This window comes from Ceratotherium simum, chromosome 14 (genome assembly GCF_057802395.1).
Source record: "Ceratotherium simum simum isolate JZ-2026a chromosome 14, ASM5780239v1, whole genome shotgun sequence".
Lineage (NCBI taxonomy): Eukaryota > Metazoa > Chordata > Mammalia > Perissodactyla > Rhinocerotidae > Ceratotherium > Ceratotherium simum.
In genome coordinates this window covers 44,789,892-44,813,474 of record NC_141913.1, presented here as the reverse complement: position 1 = coordinate 44,813,474, position 23,583 = coordinate 44,789,892, and the positions used below count along the sequence as shown (strand labels likewise).

Sequence of the window (23,583 nt, the reverse complement as noted above, 5' to 3'; positions counted from 1 at the left end):
ATAGAGCTACAGTAATTAAGGCATAAAAATACACAAACAAATCAATGGGCTCAAAACAGCCGAGAAACAGACCATCATATATAAGGACACTATTTATGACAGAGATGGCACTGCAAAGCAGTGGGGAAAAAATCGTCTCTTTAATAAATCATGCTGGACCAATCTGCTGGACAAATCTGGTATTGTATGGAGGAGAAAACTGAAACAGGACCCCTGCTTCACATTATACACAAAATTAAATTCTAGGCAGTTTGTTGATCTAAATAAGAAGGGTAAAATAAAAAAGCTTCTAAAAGAAAACAGAGAAGACTATCCTCAGGATATCAGAATAGGGGTATCAGGGTAACTTCTTAAATAGGATACAAAAATATTAATCAAAAATGAAAAGATTGATATATTAGACATATTAGCCATACCAAAATGGCTAATATGAAAAAGACAGAAAATATTAAGTGTTGGCTAAGATATCTAGACAACATACCAGCTGTGTATAAGAACCCTTGTTGATCCATATCCTAGCTAACACAATATTTTCCATCTTTTTCACTTCAGCCTTTTGATGGATGTATATTAGTTTCTCACTTAGGAAAACACGTTAACACTATCTACTAAAGCTGAAGATAAACATACGCAGAAATTTCACTTTTGATTATGTACACAACAGAAATGCTTATAATGTACACTAAGATTCAAATATAAGAATGTTCGAAGCAGAATTATTTATGAAAACCAAACAATGGACAGAAAAATGGATGAATAAACTGTGAGCTATTCATTCAAGAGAATACTACACAGCAATAAAAAGAACAATGAAAATGAACAAACTATAGTCAAATGTAACAGCATTGATAAATCTCACAAAAAAAGCCAAACACAGAAGAATACATACTCTATGATTAACCAAATTCATATAAAATTCAGAACACAGGCAAAACTAACAAAAATAGTGTTTAGGGATTTACACTTAGCTGGTACAACTATGAATGAAAGCAAGGAAGTCAAGATAGCAGTTACCTTTGGAAGGGGAAGGGATAATGACTGGGAGGAAACACCCAGGAGGCTTCTGGAGTGCTGGCAATGCTCTATTTCTTGTCTAAGAATATAGTTACAACAGTGTATAGCTTGTAAAAATCACTAACCTATAATTTCTGTTTTGTGCACTTTTCTGTATGTGCATACATACACAAGCATAAAAGTTACCTTACCAAAACTATTATATAACTTTTATGTAACTTAATATAAACTATTATAAAATGATTATATAAGTTTAATGAGAGGACAGGGAAACAAGAAGAGTGACCATATGGATTTGGACATGAAGGACAGGAATGGCACAGAGAGTGTGGGAGCTTATCTTCCATAATGAGAAGCCAACAGACAGTGCCTAAAACTGAAAATCAAGCATACCATTTAAAGATATTAAAGTAAGTACCAAATAATCAGCTAAGAGAGAGAAAAGAACTTGTCCTAGGGAAGGGGAACATGTAGCTATGAAGTTGGAAGCCCACTGTTCATCTAACAAATCTTGTACAACTATTTATTCATTGTCTCTTTAAAATCTAAAAAACAAACAAACAAACAAAAACCTAAAGGAGAAAAAGAACACCCTCAAATGTCACCATTTACAAGCAGAACCTTCATCATCCCATCTCTTGCTTACTTCTTCACTTCTATCATGTTCTGTGAGTCAGCATTAACCCCTGGCCTGAAGGAAAGCTCTCTAAGCAGAAGTGACCACCCCCCACCAACTCTCTGGTTAGCTCATTTGTCAGTCTTAAGATGAATATAAAAGATAATCAAGAGAAACTCAACCTTTCTTCTCGTTTATCCCCTAATGAGAAACAAAGCTATAGACAAAAGTTAAGGTATATAATGATTTAAATTAAAAAAAAGGATTTCAACTTGTGGATTACAATGCATCAACTACTGGCAAATGGCAGAAGAAGAGCTATAGTATGGAAATACGAATTTAAACATTTCTAAATGTAATATAAAAATAGGTATAACTTTTAAACTCAAGAGACACACAATTAAGGCACTAGTGTTGTCAAGTTAAGGTGCTCCTAATGCATAAAAATTAGGCCCAAGACAGTGCAATAAAATTATGTGAAATATACTCATTTATCAATTTCTAAATAAATCTGATTTATTTTTAACTGACATCTTAATTATCCATATTTACATCTGGAATATAACAACTTTTCTCTCTTTTAACAATCTGAGACAAACAAAATGTTATGATTATACATTAGCTATGCCTCCTTAGTTTCTAGAGCTGAAATGTCATGTCAATTACTAAATAAGATTTAATTTTACCTTGTTTAATCTGTCCTTGCACAATATTACTGGAAGTTGGAGGGGAACCCCTTGCCTTAGAAAGGTCTGGGGTGCTTGGTCTAGGTGGCCTTTAAAAAGAAGAAGAAAATACATGTGTGTATATACATGTTCTTATTTTCATATTTCCAGAACCATTTAAAATATCAAACTTTCAAGTTCCAAATGAATTGCAAAAGAAACACATGCAGAACATTTTCAATTTACTGTTCCAGAAAGATGGGGTGTTTTTTTGTTTTTTACCTATTAACATTTTCCATTTCAAATTTTAATATAGTAAATTAAACGATTAGCAAATAGCAAGTAAAGATTTTATATCTATAATTTATGCTTTATACTAGTTTAAGAAACATTTAAGAACACTTTAATGTACTACACTGACAGGTAAATAACATAATTAGTCCTTCATTCTTCAATATTAGTGCGCTGAGATTTCAGCCCACCTCATATCATTGGTCCAAATGAATTCATGGAACAATACATTGAGTTTAAAAGAATTCAGTCCTAAAATCTGAAAAAGGTAAGGTATTAAGAAATCTTGGATGCCAGAGGCAGACTGTCTCATTTTGAATTCTGGCTCACCACTTACTCCTTGTGTGACCTTGGACAAGTTACTTAACCTCTCTGTGTCTCAGTTTTCTTATCTGTAATAAAAGGATAATAAAAGTACCTACCTTATAGGGTTAAGCGCCCTAATGAGATAGCATCACAACAGAGCCAGACATAAGGCAAGTGCTACTTAAGTATTTGTTAGATTAAGAAAAAAAAAAATCTTAGTATGGTCAACTGTCAATAAAGTATAATAAAACCACAGTTTAAAAGCTGTCTTCATGATTTCTGGAAAATAGGAAATAGCAATTCAGGTTAAGTATTCTAGAAATATTAAAATAGTATTCTCTTGCACTTAAAAAAGTTTTCTCTTTTCCTATTGAAAAATTCTGACCATACTTCTCACAAAATTCAGAAGCCAATCATCGAACACATATCATTCATCACATATGGGTCACAATGAAGAGAAGTATTTTAACCAAATATACATTTTGAATTCAATGTTAGTGCAAACTTAAGTAGATATAATTCTAAGATTATATTTACTGAAGAGCTAGTCTATAATTCATTACAGCTAAACTGTAACCTACTCCCTCATTCCAATTCTTTTTCTTTTATTTTTATTATTTTTTTGTGAGGAAGATCAGCCCTGAGTGAACATCCATGCCAATCTTCTTTTTGCTGAGGAAGACTGGCCCTGAGCTAACATCTGTGCGGATCTTCCTCCACTTTATGTGGGACGCCACCACAGCATGGCGTGACATGCATCCGTGCGCGCCTGGGATCTGAACCTGGGCCGCCAGCAGCGGAGTGCGCACACTACCTGCTACGCCACGGGGCCAGCCCCCAATTCTTTTTTTTTAAAATAGGTCGTAAGCACGTCTGAGTAGAGATAAAACTGTGTAATTTTATGTTTTAAATCATGCATATTGTGTTTTAAAATTTAAAGGGGAAACACTGATGACACAAAAATGCTAAAGTGGGGCCGGCCCGTGGCTTAGCGGTTAAGTGCCGCGCTCCGCTGCTGGCGGCCCGGGTTCGGATCCCAGGCGCGCACCGACGCACCACTTCTCCGGCCATGCTGAGCCCGCGTCCCACGTACAGCAACTAGTAGGATGTGCTACTTGACATACAACTATCTACTGGGGCTTTGGGGGAAAAATAAATAAATAAAATTATGAAAAAAAAAGCTAAAGTGGGTAGAGCCAAAAAAGTAATAAAGTGACAAAAGTAAAACAGGTTTCTTTTTTTTCGAAACATAAGAATAAAATCCAACTATCATGGTCACACCTGGTAGGGCCCTTCTTCATATGATCACCAATAAAAGTTGCATTGGTCATACTCATTAAGGTATTTGCCAAAGATATGACGGACAAGAGATGTTGTGTGGTAACAGCTCGGGACACTCCGTAAGTTCCCCTTCCTGCTCCCTCAGTTGCTGGCAGCTTCCTTCCTACTTCTGCTTTCCCATGTGATAGTTTACAAGCAGCCTGATTATAACCAGGAAGCATCAGTGACATATGACCTCCTCTCGATAAGAGACCAAATGATACTGTGCAGTGGGGTTTCAGCATTCCAAGGCGATCAAGACAAACTTCATCCAGAACTTCATTCAAACCCCAGGCATGAAGGCAGGACATGAATAATTTTGCAGTGTCCATAGTTAAATTATATTCTAATAGGGTCAATGGCTTAGATTTGCTGGCTCGATATTCAGGATCACTTTCTTCCCTTCGCTGCCTCATTATCTCCTCATCCTCCTCTTCATCATCAAGGAGATGTTCCTTTATGTTCTCTTTGATAGTTTCTTTCACTTGTTGGAAGAGAACTGCTGCTCGCTTTCCAGTTAGAAAAGAGCCTCCTTTGTCTGAACTGCCAGATGCCTTTTGCAAATTCTCTGGGGAAATAAGCGCAGTATTCGGCCTAGAGGCTTCTTCAGTCAGGAGTTGAATAATCAACGCTTCCACATCAAAGAAAAGCACATGTATGTCCGGGTCTGTTAGGTTTGTCTTTATTGCTTGAACCATCAGGGAGTTATGAGAATATTTAGGTAAATTTCCCTGCAATAAATATTTTTAAAAGATGGTTATAATTAAAAGTGTTTAATTTCACACATTCATTAATGAACAATAAATAGTCAAAGGAATTTAAATGCTTATTAAGCTGTCTCTTTAGGTACCTATATCACTAAAAGTAACACACTAACTTTGCCAATCAGCAGCGTGTAAAAGATATGAACTTAAACCATTAGAAGAACTTTATCCTGAAATAATTATAGAATTGTTGATTAATTTTTAAAAACATGGAAATAAAAGTTTATTATTGAGGCAGGGAGTCTTTTTACTCATAGAACAGATTACAAGTTGTTTCAATAACTTATATGCAAATTCTATCTCTGAGCATGAACTACTTTTCCACCAGAAAGAATAATCCATTTATCACAGTTACTCATCCTTTTAAGTTGCTGCATCATCAAATCCCTCCTTTTTCTACTTTACTTTCACTCTCTCCCTGTTCACAGATTCATTTCCCTCAATAGAGAACATGTTCAAGTCTATTTAGATTCTAAAATAAGTGTTATCCTTTGACTATGCCCCATCTTCTATTTCTCTCTCCCCCTACTGCCCCTTTTAGCCAAATTTATGGAAAGTAGTAGACTAATCCAGTGGAAACTTTTCAGTCCCTCTCCTCCTTAATCTCTTTGCAGTATCTGACATTGTTATTTTTGCTGAGAGAGAGAGAAAGTATAAATAAAAAGAATAAAAAGCCACCTCTCCCAGCTTTCCAGAGAACACCTTCCTGGTGAGCCTTCTAATTCTGACCACCCTTCTCAGTTGGTTGCCCTGAAAACTCAATCTTCCTCCAACATTAGAACTATCACCTATATGTAGGTGGCTCCCTAATTTCCATCATCAGCCAGACCAGCCTCCTGTAGGAGTTTCAATTCTATATTTCCAAGTGCTTATACCTGGATGTCCCACAGTACCTCATGTTTAATATGTCCTAATCTCCATCCTTCCACTAATCCACTGTACCTGCCAAACCACAGGTGAGAATCATTCCTCTTCCATTCTGTCCCCACCACTACTATCTGCACATCCAGACCTTATCTTCTCTCCTCTAAACAGGTCTCACTGCCCCTAGTATCTCCTCACTCCAATCCCACCTCCACAGAGCCACAAGACTTCTTTCTGAAGCATAAATCTAATCATGTCACTCTGCTGCCAAAAAAATTGTCATTATCATGGGTTATTAAGAGAAATAGAAAATACAAAATTACTAAAAATGAAATCAAAATATAGGTGAATATATCTGATCTCAAGATGTGAAAGGACTTTCTACACATATTTAAATTTAAAATTTATGGGCTGGCCCCATGGCTTAGCGGTTAAGTGCGCACGCTCCACTGCTGGCGGCCCGGGTTCAGATCCCGGGCGCGCACCGACACACTGCTTCTCCGGCCATGCTCAGGCCATGTCCCACATACAGCAACTAGAAGGATGTGCAACTATGACATACAACTATCTACTGGGGCTTTGGGGAAAAAAAAGGAGGAGGATTGGCAATAGATGTTAGCTCAGAGCCAGTCTTCCTCAGCAAAAAGAGGAGGATTAGCATGGATGTTAGCTCAGGGCTGATCTTCCTCACAAAAAAAAAAGGCTACTCAAAAAAACAAATTTAAAATTTATTACTATGAAAATATTAAAAGGCAAGCAAGAAATAGGAATAAAATGTGTCAGAAAAAGGACTGATGAAGACTTATAATCTATATAAATATTTCGTAAAATCAATAAGAAAAATACTAATGCCCAAATGAAAGGGAAAAATACCATAAAGGACAAGGATAAGTCACAGTAAAAGAAACAAAGAGTCAATAAATATAGGGAAAAACCTGTTCAACTTGCTGTCAAGGAAACAACAGTTAAAATAACCGGAAGATACTATTTATAAAATTAACAAACAGTAAACACTATAAAATACTTAGCAAGAAGTACAATGAAAGTCAAACCCACACACTGCAGGCTCGCATTTAAATAGCAGCCTTTTGGAAGAGTTCATTTGGCAAAATACATTGTGAGCTCTTGAGATTGTTTGATTCACTACATTTATTTCTAGAACCCTATCCTAAATAGTCAGAAATACAGACAAGGATTTATGTACAAAGATGTTCAGTGAAACAGTATCCATTATTTAAAATTGAAAACAACCTAAATAATCTAACAATAAGGAAACAGGTAAATAAGCATAGCCCTACAATAGAATAAATATTGCAATCACTGCAAATGATGCTTTAACCACATGGCAAAATGCCCGTGTTCCAATTTTAAGTGAGATAAAATTACACACACTGGCAAAACATTTATTTAATGCTTAAGTATATAATTGAGCAAGGCGAGAAACACTGGAAAGAAATATATGAAAACGTAAATAGTAATTAACATTTTGTGATGGAATTATAGAAGATTTTCATTTTCTTCATATTTCTCTATATTTCTTAAATTATATATAATCAATATAGATAATTTTCATAATTAGAAAATAAAGCTCTAGGATAAAATGCAAAATCTTTCAGCACAACATTCAAGGCTCATAAGATTTGACATCAAATATTTTTCCAGCATTAACAAACAGGCTGTAGCACCATAACCATGGTCCCTCACCCATTAATCTTTTTATTTATTCCTTTGCTCCAAATACTCTTCTTTGTTCTACTCCAACCCCTTCTTTTCCATCAAGACCTTAATTCTCCCAAGGAAAGTTCATTTACAATGAATCCAGCTCCCATAACATTTTTGTATCTACTACACATCACAAATTTGTATGTCTTGGCTGTATTTATATAATTATTTTATGTGTTTACATTTTCCTGTACTCTGAGAACTATGTCTTACTCATCTTGTGTAACCTGAAGCCTATCAGAGTATCTGGAAGAACGAACAAAGATTTATAAAAATCTTTATAAAATTATTTTAAATTGCTAACTCTTCTATCATAAAATTACAACAAATCCCTCTAACTTAAACAGAACCTAAGGTGCTATTTATGATAAATTTACACTACACAAAATATGAAGTGAAAAAAAAAATCAAGACTTTCTGAATTTCATTCCTGTATTTAATTCATTCATTCCACACTCACCTATGTTGTGCAAGACACTGGGGAAATGAAGATAAATAAAATGGTTTTCTAGTCATGGAACTCAAAACTAACAGATAATGATGTGTAAAGACATTATTACAATGTAATATAAATAGTGCTATAAATAAAGGGAGATTGGAAGGTACTATAAGGGACACAATGGAGAAATTACCAACTCCACCCTGGGTGACCAGGGAGATACTCACCGAAGGGGCAACATGAGCTATGAAAAGGCAGAAAGATGTGAAAAAGGATAAAGGCAGGAAACATCACAGGATGGATGTTGATGAAACCACTGAGGACTAAGACGAGGAATGTAAAGGATGGTTCATTGAGAGCACAGGGGTCTACAGTAAGGCTTTTGAACTTTATCTTGCAGGCTCAGAAGTCATTTAAAACAGTGCATCTCCCAGAATCATCAGGGGTGATTCTTAAAATACAGGTTCCTGGGCCTGATATCAGACCTGAATCAGTGTATTTCAGAATTGACCAAAATCTGTCTAATGAGAACCCCAGATGACTCTATGCAGTAAAGTATGAAAACTACTGTCTGAAGGCTCTAATGAGGGGAGTAACATGATCAAATTTAATTTTATAAATGTTTATCCACCAGCAAGGCTGGCTGAAAAGAAGCAAGATCAGAGTCATGAATATGAATTGAGAAGAAACAGAAGCCATCCAGATGAGGGAAGATACAAAAGTATGCAATAGTCCCGAGAATGTTGAAGATGGGATGGACTGAAAAATGTGTACATTACCCTTTTATTTCTCACACCACTGTTCTTTGTATTTGCTTTTTCGAACACAATGTGTAACGCAAACACTATGCTTAATGCTTTGTAGCTACTGACACTACTTTGACTGAATGATACATAAAATTATATATTTATAATACATTATATCTAACATATTATTAACTTGAAAATTATTATTAATAATGATAGCTACCATATACTAAGCTGCTGCTAAGGCCCAGGCACTATGCTAGGCATTAGGGTTGGTTATGTCACAGCAAAAGGTAAAATATCATCTTATATCAATATTAGGTAGACAGATGTGACACTAGGTATGAGGGACTAGGTAATAACAACATTAGGTAAAAAAGCCCACCACAGTACTTTAGCAAATATTGTCTTTCCAATAAAGATCTATAAAACTCCTTTAGGAGAAAGAGAGACCATTACTACCAAAGAACATCAAATCAAACATGTTTGGTAAAGAAATTGAGGCAGCAAGAGTGGCTTGAAGAAAAAAGAAGCCAAGAGTGAGGACACAAGGTCAACTTTTAAGAGCTCTCCTCCGCTGTCAACCACATATGTGCCCCCTTCAGCACCCCCAGATCTGCCCAGGTTTCTGTCTCATTCTGGGAGATGTACCAGCAGTCAGCCTATGTGCTTGGACAACTGAAAGGTTAGCTAGGGTCTGGTACCATGATATCTGGATGTGATTGTGTGCAACTCCTCTTATCACAACCTCTCCGTAATACTGATTGTGTCACTGTGGCAAAAACTGTATCTAATAGAAATCCACAGTCAGAAAAAAAGAGTAAAAAAAATAAAGAAAAAAAACCAACAAAAACAGATAAGAAGAGAATAGAGGGAGAATGAACGAAAGAAGGAAAGAATATGTCTCATCCCCAAGTCCTGTAGATGAACTATAATTTCTGATATCACCAAGCCCTGCATATGACCTATAATGCCTGATAACAGATTTTACTGACTTAACAAATAATGGGTTATTACAACAAAATAGAGATATCCAGTAAAGTTGTGAGGGTAAGATTTTAGCTCAATGGGTAGAGATGGCAGAGTCGATCACCAACATGTTTGATATTCTAATATGTTATGCTAAGATTAGCTAAAGGAAAATGACAGAAAACATCTACCAAACTCCAAGGGTCTCTTGGCTTAATCATAAGATATACATGTCTAAAGCAGACTAACTTATTCAAATCATCTTATATTCTTAACAACTTCAAATACAGGCTATCTGATCCTGGAAATTCTTTAACTGGAATGTTCGTATGCTTGCTGTGCCACTTTTATTAAGAACATCTGAAACATGTGCTCACAAACTCACTTTTACATTATCATGGAGGAAGATTAAATTCAATTCAACAAATATTTGTGGAGTGCCTATTATATGCAAGATGCCTGGGAGGAAATAAAGCCTCTGTACTTCAGGCAATAATTTAAAAACTTACTTGAAAAAGGCCAACAAGGAAAGCTAAATCATAAGGTATACACAAATGAAATGGTCTCAAATTTGCTACTAAAACTCAATGGCAAATGCAAAACACATATACACTTACTAAAAAAGCTATTAAAAGATATATTTGACATTTTCATTGTAAGTACTAAGCCTATAACTTTATATTTTCTGTATAGGGGAAAATACAGATTTAGCCATTTCAAATATTAAATAAGGAACATGACTTAAAATATTACAGAAATGTAACAATAGGAAAAAATTATTGGATTGCTTGTTCATCACTAAAAGTGAAACTGCGGTAATCACGTTAAGAGTAGCAGTTAAGGGCCGGCCCCGTGGCTTAGCAGTTAGGTGCGTGCGCTCCACTGCTGGCGGCCTGGGTTCGGATCCCGGGCGCGCACGAAGGCTGTGGCTTCTCTGGCCATGCTGAGGCCGCGTCCCACGTGCAGCAACTACAAGGATGTGCAACCATGACATACAGCTATCTACTGGGGCTTTGGGGGAAAAAATAAATAAATAAAATTAAAAAAAAAAAAGTAGCAGGTAAAATTGTGCCTCAAGTGAAAACCCAAGGAAAATGACAGAACTATGATCATGGGATTAATCCTTATTCCAACAAGGGTATTTTTAAGCACATGTACACACATGCATACCATAAGCAGCAGCCCCCAGCAACAAAAAAACAATAACTTACAACCTGCAGAGAAGAAAATGTTGATGTCCCCTTGTTATAATATTTATTATTACATATTTGAATATATGCTAGGTCAAATCGTGTCTGCTGAAACACCTGATAGCCTTGTCTCCTAAAACCAATATTATAATGATATTTTAAGCACATTTCATTTTCTCCAATGACTTAGATCTGAAACACTGGCAATAATTTTACTCTTGCACCATTCAGTTCAATGGTCCTGATTTAAAAGCTTACTTACTTCTAAGTTGTTTTTTAATGTCACAGTTTTAGACTATTTTTCTTTTTTTTTAAAGTTACCTAGTAAAATAATTTATTATTTTTCCTGAAAGAGCACTGAGTCCAATCTATAACTATAATACTAAATAGTTCAGATCTCTACCTAAACATAAAGTTGATTTATTCCAGTGAGCATTAAACGTCAGCTGATTTTGATGCTAAAGTGTAAAGCAAAGGAGTGGATGATTTAAAACAACCTCTGAATCCACAGATAAGGATACTAAAAATAAGACTAAGAAATTTTATATATCTAATACACATACACACACACATACTTCTATAAATATCAATACTGAGTCCTAAAATAGAATACAAGATAAAATATGTACTTGACACATATATTAATATAATATTTTACAAAATAATTATGTAGATATCATTTTTATAATGCATGTTCTAAATAATTTTTAATTTCCTAAGTACGGTATAAAGAACTGGTTTATTACCTAAGAATATTTTGGTAGACAAAATAAATAAAAATAATAATTTTATTCCTGATTATGGATAGGATATTTTACTGAATAAAGATCTTTAAAAGACTATCTGAAATTCTGATGCATAATGTTAAAAGCGAAAGGTTCAATGAATAAAAACACACTGATGTTTTAATGTACTTTTACAATATTCTAAAATTAGCTAAGGGAAAATTCTACCATCTACTATAAAAAAATATGGTTTTAATGTTAATGACTTTACGTATTAGGAGAAAGGAAGGAGAAGAGGGAGGAAGGAAGAGAAGGCGGGGGGAGAGTGGAGAGAGAAGCACAAAAACTCTAACCATCTAGAAAATGTGTAAGATTGCAATGGATATTTGGTGCCCTCTGCTGTCGGACTGTTGTTATCTAATATTAACGGTTAGGATAACGGGGAGATTTCTTTCTTTCTCAGAGAATATATTTAAGTTGGAATTAGACAATATACTTATCTTAAATATTTGACTTTAGATAGGATAGGATTTATGATTAGGTATGAATGACAATATAGTCACTGGAGTTGATGTTATTTTACTTCCTTTCATGTGTTTTCATTAATAAGTATATTAATAAGCATAAGCCAAAAAGAGATATTTAACCTATTGAGGGGTTTTAAGGTTTGATACTGTACTATAATCTATTTCACATGACATAAATAAAATGTAAATCAATCAAAAGTTAATTATAAATATTGAATATTAACACTTAGATCATGTCTTTTATAAAGAAATTATCTTTTAAAGATATTTCTATGGGCCATGCCTTACTGGATAATGTTAGAATAATAATAATATCCAATAGTATTAATATATTAGAAGATTAATATATTAAGTTTCCACAACACTAGCACAAAAGGGATCGACTTGAGACACTTCCCAAAGGGCCAAGTTACCAAAGTAACAAGTCCAGGAGCCCTGGAGGCCAGGGCATCCCCACCCCTCGGTAGACAGACCTTTACATATACTTTTTTTTTTTTTTGTGAGGAAGATCAGCCCTGAGCTAACATCCATGCTAATCCTCTTTTTGCTGAGGAAGACCGGCTCTGAGCTAACATCTATTGCCAATCCTCCTCCTTTTTTTTCCCCCAAAGCCCCAGTAGATAGTTGTATGTCATAGCTGCACATCCTTCTAGTTGCCGTATGTGGGACTCGGCCTCAGCATGGCCGGAGAAGCGGTGTGTTGGTGCACGCCCAGGATCCGAACCCGGGCCGCCAGTAGAGGAGCACGTGCACTTAACTGCTAAGCCACGGGGCCGGCCCCAGACCTTTATACATGAATCAGTTAACTTCTCTAGCATCAAGTCTTCTATCCTCCAAATAAGGGAAAGACTACCTATTTCATAGAGATGTTGTAAACAGCTAATAGATAACACAAGCGGTATTCCCTTTGCTGGTAAAAACAGAGATAATAAAACCCAGCTCATTTTATCTCAAATGAATGTGTTAAAGACACACGTGAAAATTGTCTAAACCAACTAAAGGATAGAATTTGTTAAAAAAAAAAAAAACCTTAACACATTTGTGAATGAATGGAAACAAGATGAGATTCTGGGAAGCTGACCCGGTAAAGAAAAAGATAAGACTAATAATGACAAAACGAAAAGGAGGAAAGAAAACTGCTCTAATCTACCCTGGGTCACTGGTGAGCAATCTCGAATTGCCGAAATATCCACACTCAAGTAGATTCTAATTCGTTTTCAGCCTTCCTCTCCCACCACTGCCGGCCTCAGCACGCATCCCACTAGTCTCCCTACACTCATTCACCATCTCCACCCACGTCTGCACACACTGTTTTCTTTGTTGGGATGCTCTTTCCCACTTTTCTTCCTGAAGTCAAGCCTCTACGTAAATGACTCTCTCTCTTCAGAAAAGCCTTCCCAACAACTCTTCAGGTCAGTTCATCTCCTTAGGGCTCTCCCCCACATGGTTCATACCTTAAGCAGTATAAAGCTCACCACAATGAAGTGCACACTGTCTCCCACATCAGAGCAGGAACTCCACAATGCCAGGGCCTGCTGAGTGTGGATGTGATTAATGCACTCTCCAACTGTTCTCGCTTGGGGCCTAGCTTATAGTAGGCACTCAATATGTGCTGAATGAATGAAATCAATCAATCAATCAAGAGTATTAAACTAGTGTGTGCTGAATACCTACTGTGATAAATGTTTTCAAACATGTTACACATTTAACTTCATTACAACCTTATTACCCCCACTTTAAAGCTAAAAACAAATGGAAGATAAAAGGTAAGTCAGTCAGTCACACAGGTCACATAGCTAGTCAATGGTTAGGATATAGGAGGCAGTCAGGGTCCTCCTGTATCTGCCTGACATTTAATTCTAGATATCAAGAGGTTCACAGGATTAGTTCTGCAGAGATTCTAGAGATGGGGCGGGGGTGGGTTTGGGGTGGGGGTGGAGGTGGTGAAGGAAAGGGTGAATCCACTCCATATTAATCAACCTTGAAATACTGGGTCATTCACAGTGATTCAATGAACACGTTGTGCTGGGCACTGGAAATACAAGGAGGAATATCAAACGGTCTTTTGAGGAGCACTTAGTCTGATACAGAGCAGTGGTTCTCAGACAGAGGTGATTCTGCCCCCAGCCCCAAGGGACATTTGGCAATGTCTGGAGACATCTTTGTTGGTCACAACTGGGAGAGCATGCTAATGGCATCTAGTTAGTAGAGGCGAGAGATGCCACTAAACATGTCACAATGCACAGGGGAGCCCCAAGAAGAAAGAATTATCCAGCCCAAAACATCAACAGTGCTGAAGTTAAGAAACCCTGATACAGAGAAATCTGTATAACATATCTCCTTGCTTCCATATTGGTACAAGAGAATAAGTACCAGGATAGAAACATAAACCAAGCGCCAGACGATCAGAGAAGATCCAACTGACTCTGGTCGACTTTGCGGCATTATCTGAAAAATACAGGGGCCTTTGTAGAGACAGTGGTCATAGAACTGAGGCTCATGGGATGAGTGGCAGTTAGCCAGATGAAGGAGGTGAGAGGAACAAGGGCATTCTGGGCACAGCAAATAGCAAGTACTACATTTACTAAAATACAGGTGAAGGAGACTGGGGAACTATGTTATATTACACTGTGAAAGCTAAAACCCTGATTTATGCTGATAAATCCCTTTCCTTTGTCTTTGCCTTTCTTTTTTCCACCTCTTCCTTTACACGGGTCCACTTTCACCAAGGCTGATTGCTGCTGGGTGTGACTGTAATTAAGAAAAATAGGTATCTTCATACAAACTAAGAAGAGAGATGTGTAGAAGACAATGGAAAGATCTTTGGATATACTTTGCCTATTCCAGTCTACTGAGAGCACTATATAGAATTCCAACTACAACCATACAAACCAATTATACCTCCTATCCTTGGACACTGCAATAAACTGCCTCCTTGAGATAAATGACTGATTAATATATCTCCATCCACGGTTAATTTTAAGGCCTGCAATACCATGTCATATAAATCATCTTATGAGTTTCATATTTAAAAATTTTTAAAACCTCAAAATCACTGTCACTGGCTCATAGCCTTGCTTGCCATCCATCATTCTAGGAGATTTCACCATCAGTCAGTGATTTTCAACTTACAGTCTGCAGCCCTGGTGGTCAAGGTGCCTCTTTACGGTTATACAAGGATTCAAAGTCAGAGGGCAAATGACACTGTTAAACAAAGGTCATTTAGTAATAAAATGAGTTACTAAGGTTACACGTGCCAATTATGCTACAGGTGTTATTTTTATGTTTTGCTATTTATAATTTTAAGTTAGCATATTACAGGCTGTAATGAGCTGTAGACATTCAATATTTTATTTAGATGTCACACTATCATGAAATGCAGAGTAATCGTACTAAGATTCTACTGCATATGAACACATGAATTTCCCATAAAAGGAATGTTTTGATATCAGTGCATCATAGGTGTTGGTTTTCAATTGATGCTATTATTGCTTTTAAATTCTAAGTTCCTGTTAGTTTCATCATTTAGTTTGTTTGGGGTTTTTTACCTGCATCAACAATATTTTGAACTATTATTTTCTAAAACCAGGAATAAGGCATGTATGAGTCCTATCGTTAAAACATATACCCAATCCCTGCTCCCCAAGTAGCCTGTCAGATGGCACTGCACTCTTATCTTGGTGTTCTTGACAGTGAAAGTAGGAAATACTGGGAAAGTGGGCTTCAGGTTCTTTTATGCCACCAAAGATTGAGAGCCATAGTCACTCTCACAACTCCTTGGCTGTCTCAACTCCAGGCAACTTCAGTTCCACTCTACTTCAGCCAACCACTCCTGTGGCCATGCATATCCACTGTGTCCTCACCTCAGAAATCTTGAACATTAATATTCCACACTGACTATAATCTTCTATAGTTCCAGATCGTCCACCGTACCTGCTCTTCAACCTCTTAGAGCAGTGGTTCACAAACTGCTGCACATTACAATCATCTGGGGAACTTTAAAACCCCCAATGCACAGATTGCACCCATACCAATGAAATCAGAAAGCCCTGAGTAGGAGCCAGGCATCAGTAGTTTTTAAAGACCCTCAGGTGATTTCAATTTGCAGCAGTTTGGAAACCACGATCATAGAGGCATTCAGTCCCTGGATTCCACAATTTTTTCAAAGACTATCAGCCTCATCCTCCTTCCCATTCCTTCCCTAACGAGCCTAGAACCCAAGTTTAATCATATCAATCAATCTTTTACAACTACCCTCAATGCACCTTTACCTCTCAATTACAAAACTGCAATTCTGGAACAGTGATAAAATTTACGTTCCATTTTTTTCCTATACCTTTTTCTACAGCTTATTACAGCCTGTTACAACTACAAATTCACAGTCAATCCTTTTACTTGTTCTTAGCTCCCCCTTCCATTCCCCATTCTCTACCACTCTCATCAAGTCCCCTACTCAAGTGCTTGCTCCCTCCCTCCCCACAGACAATCCTACCTCCAACTTCTTGGAGAAATGTGAAGACTTTAGGAATGTTCTCTCTTCAATTACCATCCACTACCCACAGAAATATATAACCACCCGGACACCAAGCCTGTCTGTCTTTCCTTCAGTTTCAGAAAATAAAGTTTTCCTCCTCCAGGTTAAAGCCAACTGCCTCCCCTCTGCCTTTGAAATATGCCATTCTCTCATCCCCTGTGAAACCTAGCTTCATCAGTTATCTCCTCCCTATCCTGATCCTGAACCTTCCTCTCTCTATTGGCTCTTTATCCTTAATCCACAAACATTCTCACCTGTCTTCCAAACTGCATTTCCCTCTAGCTATTCTCTTTCTCCTTCCCTTATCATACAAATTTTTCACAAGAATTCTACACCTGCTATTTCTACTTCCACACTTCTCATCCATTCCTTAACCCACTACAATCAAGCTTCTGGCCCTAACATCCTGGGGAGACAGTTTTGAAAAAGGATACTAATGACATCATTGATAAACACACTTCAATCTTTCTAATACTCAACATCTACTGCATTTGACACAATTGATCACTCTCTCCCTTGGTGAAACTCTTGATTCCCTCAGTTTACAAGTCAGCACATTCTCCTGGTTCTCCTCATACTCCTCACACCACTCCTTCTTCGAATTGTTTCCTCTTCCACCCCTTAAAGTTGGTATCCCAAGACTCTATCTCAACCCATTTACTATCTCCGAATGATCTCATCCTCCTCCAAGAAGCCAGTCCTGATCACCTCAGGCTAGGTCAGAGTTCTGCAACACTTTCTGCATTTCTCAGCCATCTCACTTACTGCACTGCATTGTATTTATCTATTTATATTTCCTGAGGGTAAATATCATGTCTTATTCATTTTAGCTCTCCAGGGCCTAACATAGTACCTAGTAGTCAATAAATGTTTACTGAACTAGACTGATTCAATTATTTTCTAACAGAGGCTATAAAAGTCAAGAAGTTTGAAAATCTTTTACATGGTCTAATAAAGAGATTTTTCAAGCATATTAGAAGAGAAGAAATTATTTCTTACCCAAAGTACTAACATATTAATATTTAGCCCCAAATCCTTACACTTCTATCAAATTACTTCGCAATACCTTCAAGTTGCCAAATAAGAGTTAAATATAAAGTATCATACATAAGGGCTGGAAAGATCTGGCTGCTGAGAAGGTTATAGGGTTTAATGTATCTAGTGTTCCTATTCTCTCAGCAGTCTGCCACTTGATTTAGGTGAGACGGTAAAAAAAATTTCTTCTTTGGTGTATCCCACATACATTGCACAACAATCTAAATTTCTTCTCAGATATAGTGTGCTTTGTTAATGTATTTCCAAGGAAAAACAAAACTGTTCTGAATTTAAAACATCATAGAACAAGAATGCTTTTTCTTGATTCAGAATAACATGATGAATTATATTTAATATGAACTATGAATTCCATTCACAAATTCATTGAACACCTACTATGTGCAAGGCACAGGACCAATAAGGCACTAGAGCCGTGGGGTTTAAGTTTCAGGAAGGAGAGTTCCCTTGCATATGTCATCACTTGATGGTGTTATGCAATGATCACAATAAATCCAGTCACGTCTAATTCAAGGATCCTTAAAAAGGGAAGAGAACTAAAAGCAGTGTACTCCCCCCAAAATTTAGTAAATATGAATTAAATATGTAGTTTTGAGAGTTTAGTTTTATTCCTTAATAGAATAATTAGTATTGAATTCATAGTAACCTAAAACTTGTTTCCCTCAAACTGGAGAAAAATTGGTGGAAAGTGAACCTGAGTTGGAAATGTTCAAAGCAATCATCCCAAACTCTATGAAATATCCACACATAATGCGTGCCTGTGCGCATGCACACACATGCAAAGGAGCACGTGCACTCACAACCTACATACAATGTACTTTCCTATGTGTGTGACAGTGAGGCAAATATGAAGCAAGAAAAAGAGAGGACAAAGGAATTAAGACAGAAATACATTAAAGGAAGGCAAATCATTTTTACAGAGATGAAAGGATGAATGATTAATATGATGGATGGATTGCGGAAGGGAGGAAAAGACGGAGAAAGAGAGGGAAGCGGGGACGAGTGGCAGGCCAGCTGGACTTCATGGACTGCCTTGTATTTACTTGTGTTTGTGATAACAGCAACTAATGTAATAATGTATGTTCAGAAATTGATCCCATTACCTTACCTATATACCTGTGCCTAATCAATTACTTTAAATCCTTTAATTTATAGTTCCAAAAAAAAATTTTTAAGCTTATTATTCTTTAAGGAATCTCTTTACCAAAAGCCTCATTAAATTTTAAAATTTTCATTCTAGAAGTTTTTAAGTACCAATTGACAAGCAATAGACAGGAAATAGTGGCAAAAAAAAGTCAGTGATTGCTCACTGCAGGGTTTAAAGTCACTCTCACTAACCACTATGTTATGAGTTTGTGGCGTATGGGCAGTAGGTGGGGCAACACATGATGAAAATTCCAACCCAAACTCACAGACTCAGGACAATCTGCCACCTGCCAGTAGGTTAAGGACCTTCTCACATAAATAGAAAGTGTGTGTCCTTTAAATTCAAAAACACAATGGTATTTTACCAGTGTGGTCAGAAAAGAGAAAATATATATATTCACAGATGTGCTTCATCTAGTTCAAATAATTTACAATTAAGATAAAGGACATGAATGTTTTAATAAGATTTCTCCTTTACTAATTCATTTCACTGATTTTTAAACTTAATATCAAGAATATAGAGACTCAAAGGAATTCTGGGAAGATCATGGCAGCAATGGCAGCATAGTTATTGGATTTTTCCAAATTCCCATATAAAAAGAGACACAGCAACTAGATAGCATAACCAAAATCCATTGGGAACATTTTCAACAAAACTAGGTGACAAAGTATATCCACAAATCCCCAAATTCAAGCAGATGGAAAACCCACCAGCAGCTATAATATCCACCTGGTATCAGGCATCTCTGTCGGAAGAAGGAAAGGGAAACAGTGCGGTATCTTATAGATCTAACAGGAAAGCTCTAAAATAGCTAACAGATATTTACTGGAAGACCACAGTGAGCCAATTTGAAAACAGCAGCTGAATCTGGCAGGAGTTTACCCACCTCAATAGCAAGTGAACACAAAGGCCCACAGTAAAAAGGTCTGAAGGGGCGACCACATCAAAGGCCCAGTGCACTTGCCACACTGATGCATCAGGGCTCCCCTAATAAGGAGAAACTGCTAAGGATGTAATCAAAATTTACAGGTAATTAAAAAAAAAAAAAAAAAAGGAGGGAGAAGAATGGTGCCAGGAAATCTCAGACAGCAAGCTACCATATTTTTGAACCACATGAAACAACAGAAGAGGAAGCTCTGTGAAGTTAGAAAAGCTATCTGAATTAATCATTCAAAAAATACAGAAAAAAATCATTTCACACAAAAAAGTGCACGGCAGAAAGTACTGAGGTCAAATTGTTACAAGTAAAAAGAGAATAAGAACTAGGTAAAAACAGACATGTTCAAAAAGCAGATCAAAATGAATGTGCTATCAAAACAAGCTAAAGAGCATTTTAAAAATGATACTCAACATGAAAAGAGCAACATAAATGAGAATCAGAAAAATCAGAAATGAAATGATTGAACTCGAGAAAGAATCAGAAATAAAACAAAACATCACTTTAGCAATGAAGCCTAAACTGAAAGAAACACAGAAGTGAATAAACACAAACAATAATGCCTTAAGAGAAGAAGTTGGAAAGAAGGAAAATTTTACAAGTCAAAAAGAAGCTGCTTCTCCTTTGTGGGAGGCAAGCTTTTGGCTGGCACCCCTAAAAGGAGATTTGGGGTGGACAGGAAATTGTTTACATAAAGAGGTAATTGAGCAAACAAATACATGGAAAATATTGGGAGTGAGGTTTCTCACAGCTGGAGAAGAGAGTTACAATATGCCAGGAGAGGAGGCTAGAACATTGCATGGTGTTTGGTTAGAATTGGAGGTAATGGTGTTAACTCATGGTATTTAATATATTTAGGAAGACAGAGCAAAACTTAAAGATGTATGTGTGTACATATATAAACATACACATACTATCTAGTTCTGTTTACTGAGAGGGCCTGGATGCAATGTCACGCCAGGAGCAATGAGTGCACACAGCACCCAGATTTGGTTTCTAATTACCATCCTCCATTAAAGGGAATCACTCATCATATAGGCACCCAATAAAAGTTTATTCTCCTCCTACAGTCTGAGACATTTATTCCTTTGTTTGCTTAAGACTGGACAGCTTAGCTAAGGTTCCTTAACTTTATTTATTTAAAACTAGACAACAATTAGTGGAACATAAAATTTTTGTCCTAATAACCATATAGAACCCCAAACTGAATTTATACAGATTTATAAATATATAAAAAATATACAATCAAAATTCATATTTTCTATTAAAATATTCATTAACGTTTTGCGGTAGAATGTTAAGCAAGTTTAATCAATTCTTCAAAGGTGATACATATCATAAGAATTTTTCTAAAGCCAAAAACAGTTCACCAAAGAAGGCCTGGTATCGTGTACATAACGTCATTTGGCTTGTCCCTGTCTGGACCTTACAGTGCCCTTTTCACAATGAATCATAAAGTCAACTTGATCAGTATAAAATTTTTTTACAGAGCGAATTTTGCAAGCAAAAAACACAGAGTATGTTCTCAGTAGGTTATATTTGACTTCTAAATTCGATTCTCTCACCTAGATACACAGACTACAAAGCCACTGACCTTTGCAAATATAGCCCATTCATTTTCTCAGGCTTTTGACTAATTAGACGAGAGAGAGAGAAATGTAAGGTAAAAGATAAATCATCCTGGTCATTTTTCAGTTTCTTCAACCTTATCATTTTTCAATATAAATAGGGTGATTCTGACTGGTACAACAATGCCCAAGATGTAAAGGTGCGAAATAGAATATTACACACAGCAGGCCTAAGAAATGAATTTCATGGCAGTAAAGGCTTTCTAGCTTCACTAATAAAATCCCTTTGGCCCAAGGTATCCGCCAAGATTTCCTCACCAAGAACCAGTGTCTGTGGCAAATTCTTTATGAGAACACTTGTCAAAAAGATCACCTGATATGCTCAGACCATCTTCTTAACATATTCATTGGTGCATTCATCAAATACCACTTCGCACCATCTATAATTTACTAGTTATTCATATTTTACAATCTTCTAACTCCTAATCCAGTACACTACTTATACGAGGTGTTATGGGGGATTAAAGAAAAGAAGATGACTCTACCTTCAAGGGATTATAACCTCTTCCTTCTTTTAACAGATATCACAGCCTACTTTTCTCCTCCTCCACTGAAAATAACTTGGTTATATTCACCTCCCTCTCTTCATCATTACTGATTACAAGGAAACAATTTCTACTAAGGGTAACCTCTCCAACTCTACTCTCAACACCATGTCCTCTTATGTTGCTCCACCCCTTGCCTCCTCCACCAACAAAAATGTTCACCGAGTTCCTAAACGAAGTATAAACTCTGATGTCAACCCCGCAGCCCTGAAGCTACTACACCTTTTTTTCTCCAAAGGCAAACTTCTTCCACACACTCTACCTCCACTTCATCTCATACTCATTCCTAGCTCACTGTACCCTGATTTCTGATCTACAAACTCTACCAAAACAGCTCTCTTAATGATCACCAATGACCTTACTAATTGCTAACTCCACTCTTTTTTATTCCCCGAGTCTTAATGTTACTTCATTTCTCTGATCAACTGTTGACCTTTATTTCCCTTACAAAGAGTTCTTTTCAATTAGATGTGTGACCTAGACCACTGGAGGTTACCTGCCCAAGGTCACCCACAGGCAGCAAGTTACAGAGATGTAATTCAAACAGAATCCGGGCTCTTAACCACGCCTTTGAACTGCTTTTCAAAAATGAAGCAAAAGCCATTCCATGTGCTCACAACCTTGGTATTAATAATGCCATGTTCTGATGCAGGAGTCAGCAAACTATGACCCATGGCCCAAATCTACCCCATCACCTATTTTTGTAAATAAAATTTTATTGCAAGCAGTCACATTTATTCGTTTACATATTGTCTATGGCTGCTATCCCACTATAATGGCAGAGTTGAGCCATTATGACAGAGACTGCATGTTCTGCCAAGTCTAAAATTTTTACTATCTAGCCCTTCACAGAAGTAGTTTGCCAATCCCTGTTCTAACCAACTGTCTTTTAGGTTCAACATTTGCAAATTTGATGACAATAACAACTAACTCACTTATTTGCAGTAAGAGGTAAGCACGATAGCATATGTGGAATAATCTAATGACTGCAGGCACCCCAAAATGTGAACTGCAGTCTAATTCAAGCAATGCACTCCAGCATTAATTTAAGAAAAAAAATAATAATCTCATCCTTACTCTATCTCACCATTATGTCACTTCTTTCTCGGAGATTTTTTTGCTCTCCCTGCAAACACTCTAACTCCCAACACTACACAGAAGAGGCAAATTTCTCCTATTACAATCCACCTCAAAGCCTATTCCACGAGTTGCTCATTTCTGTTAACAGCTCTGCCATTCTCCCTTCAACCAGGCTTGGATCTCTGAGATCATCTTATATGTCTCAATAATTCTCTAGCTCATTTCTTTTTTTTTTTTTTTTTTTTTTTGGTGAGGAAGATCAGCCCTGAGCTAACATCCATGCTAATCCTCCTCTTTTTGCTGAGGAAGACCGGCTCTGAGCTAACATCTATTGCCAATCCTTCTCTTTTTTTTTTCCCCAAAGTCCCAGTAGATAGTTGTATGTCATAGCTGCACACCCTTCTAGTTGCTGTATGTGGGATGGCCGGAGAAGTGGTGCGTCGGTGCTCGCCCAGGATCCGAACCCGGGTTGCCAGTAGCTGAGCGCGCACACTTAACTGC

The 23,583-nt window shown here is 36.9% G+C and overlaps 1 protein-coding gene across 6 annotated transcripts in view; it reads right to left on the bottom strand.

The window, feature by feature from the left end:
• WDR7 (WD repeat domain 7) overlaps positions 1-23,583 on the bottom strand; it is a 361,544-nt gene that overhangs the window by 245,484 nt on the left and 92,477 nt on the right. For all 6 annotated transcript variants that reach the window (XM_087439267.1, XM_087439266.1, XM_087439270.1 and 3 more), the window contains 2 exons: positions 4,174-4,943; positions 2,317-2,405 (listed from right to left, as the gene is read on the bottom strand). In XM_087439267.1, coding sequence (XP_087295393.1) covers positions 2,317-2,405; positions 4,174-4,943 — 859 coding nt within the window. The remainder of the gene's footprint in view (positions 1-2,316; positions 2,406-4,173; positions 4,944-23,583) is intronic.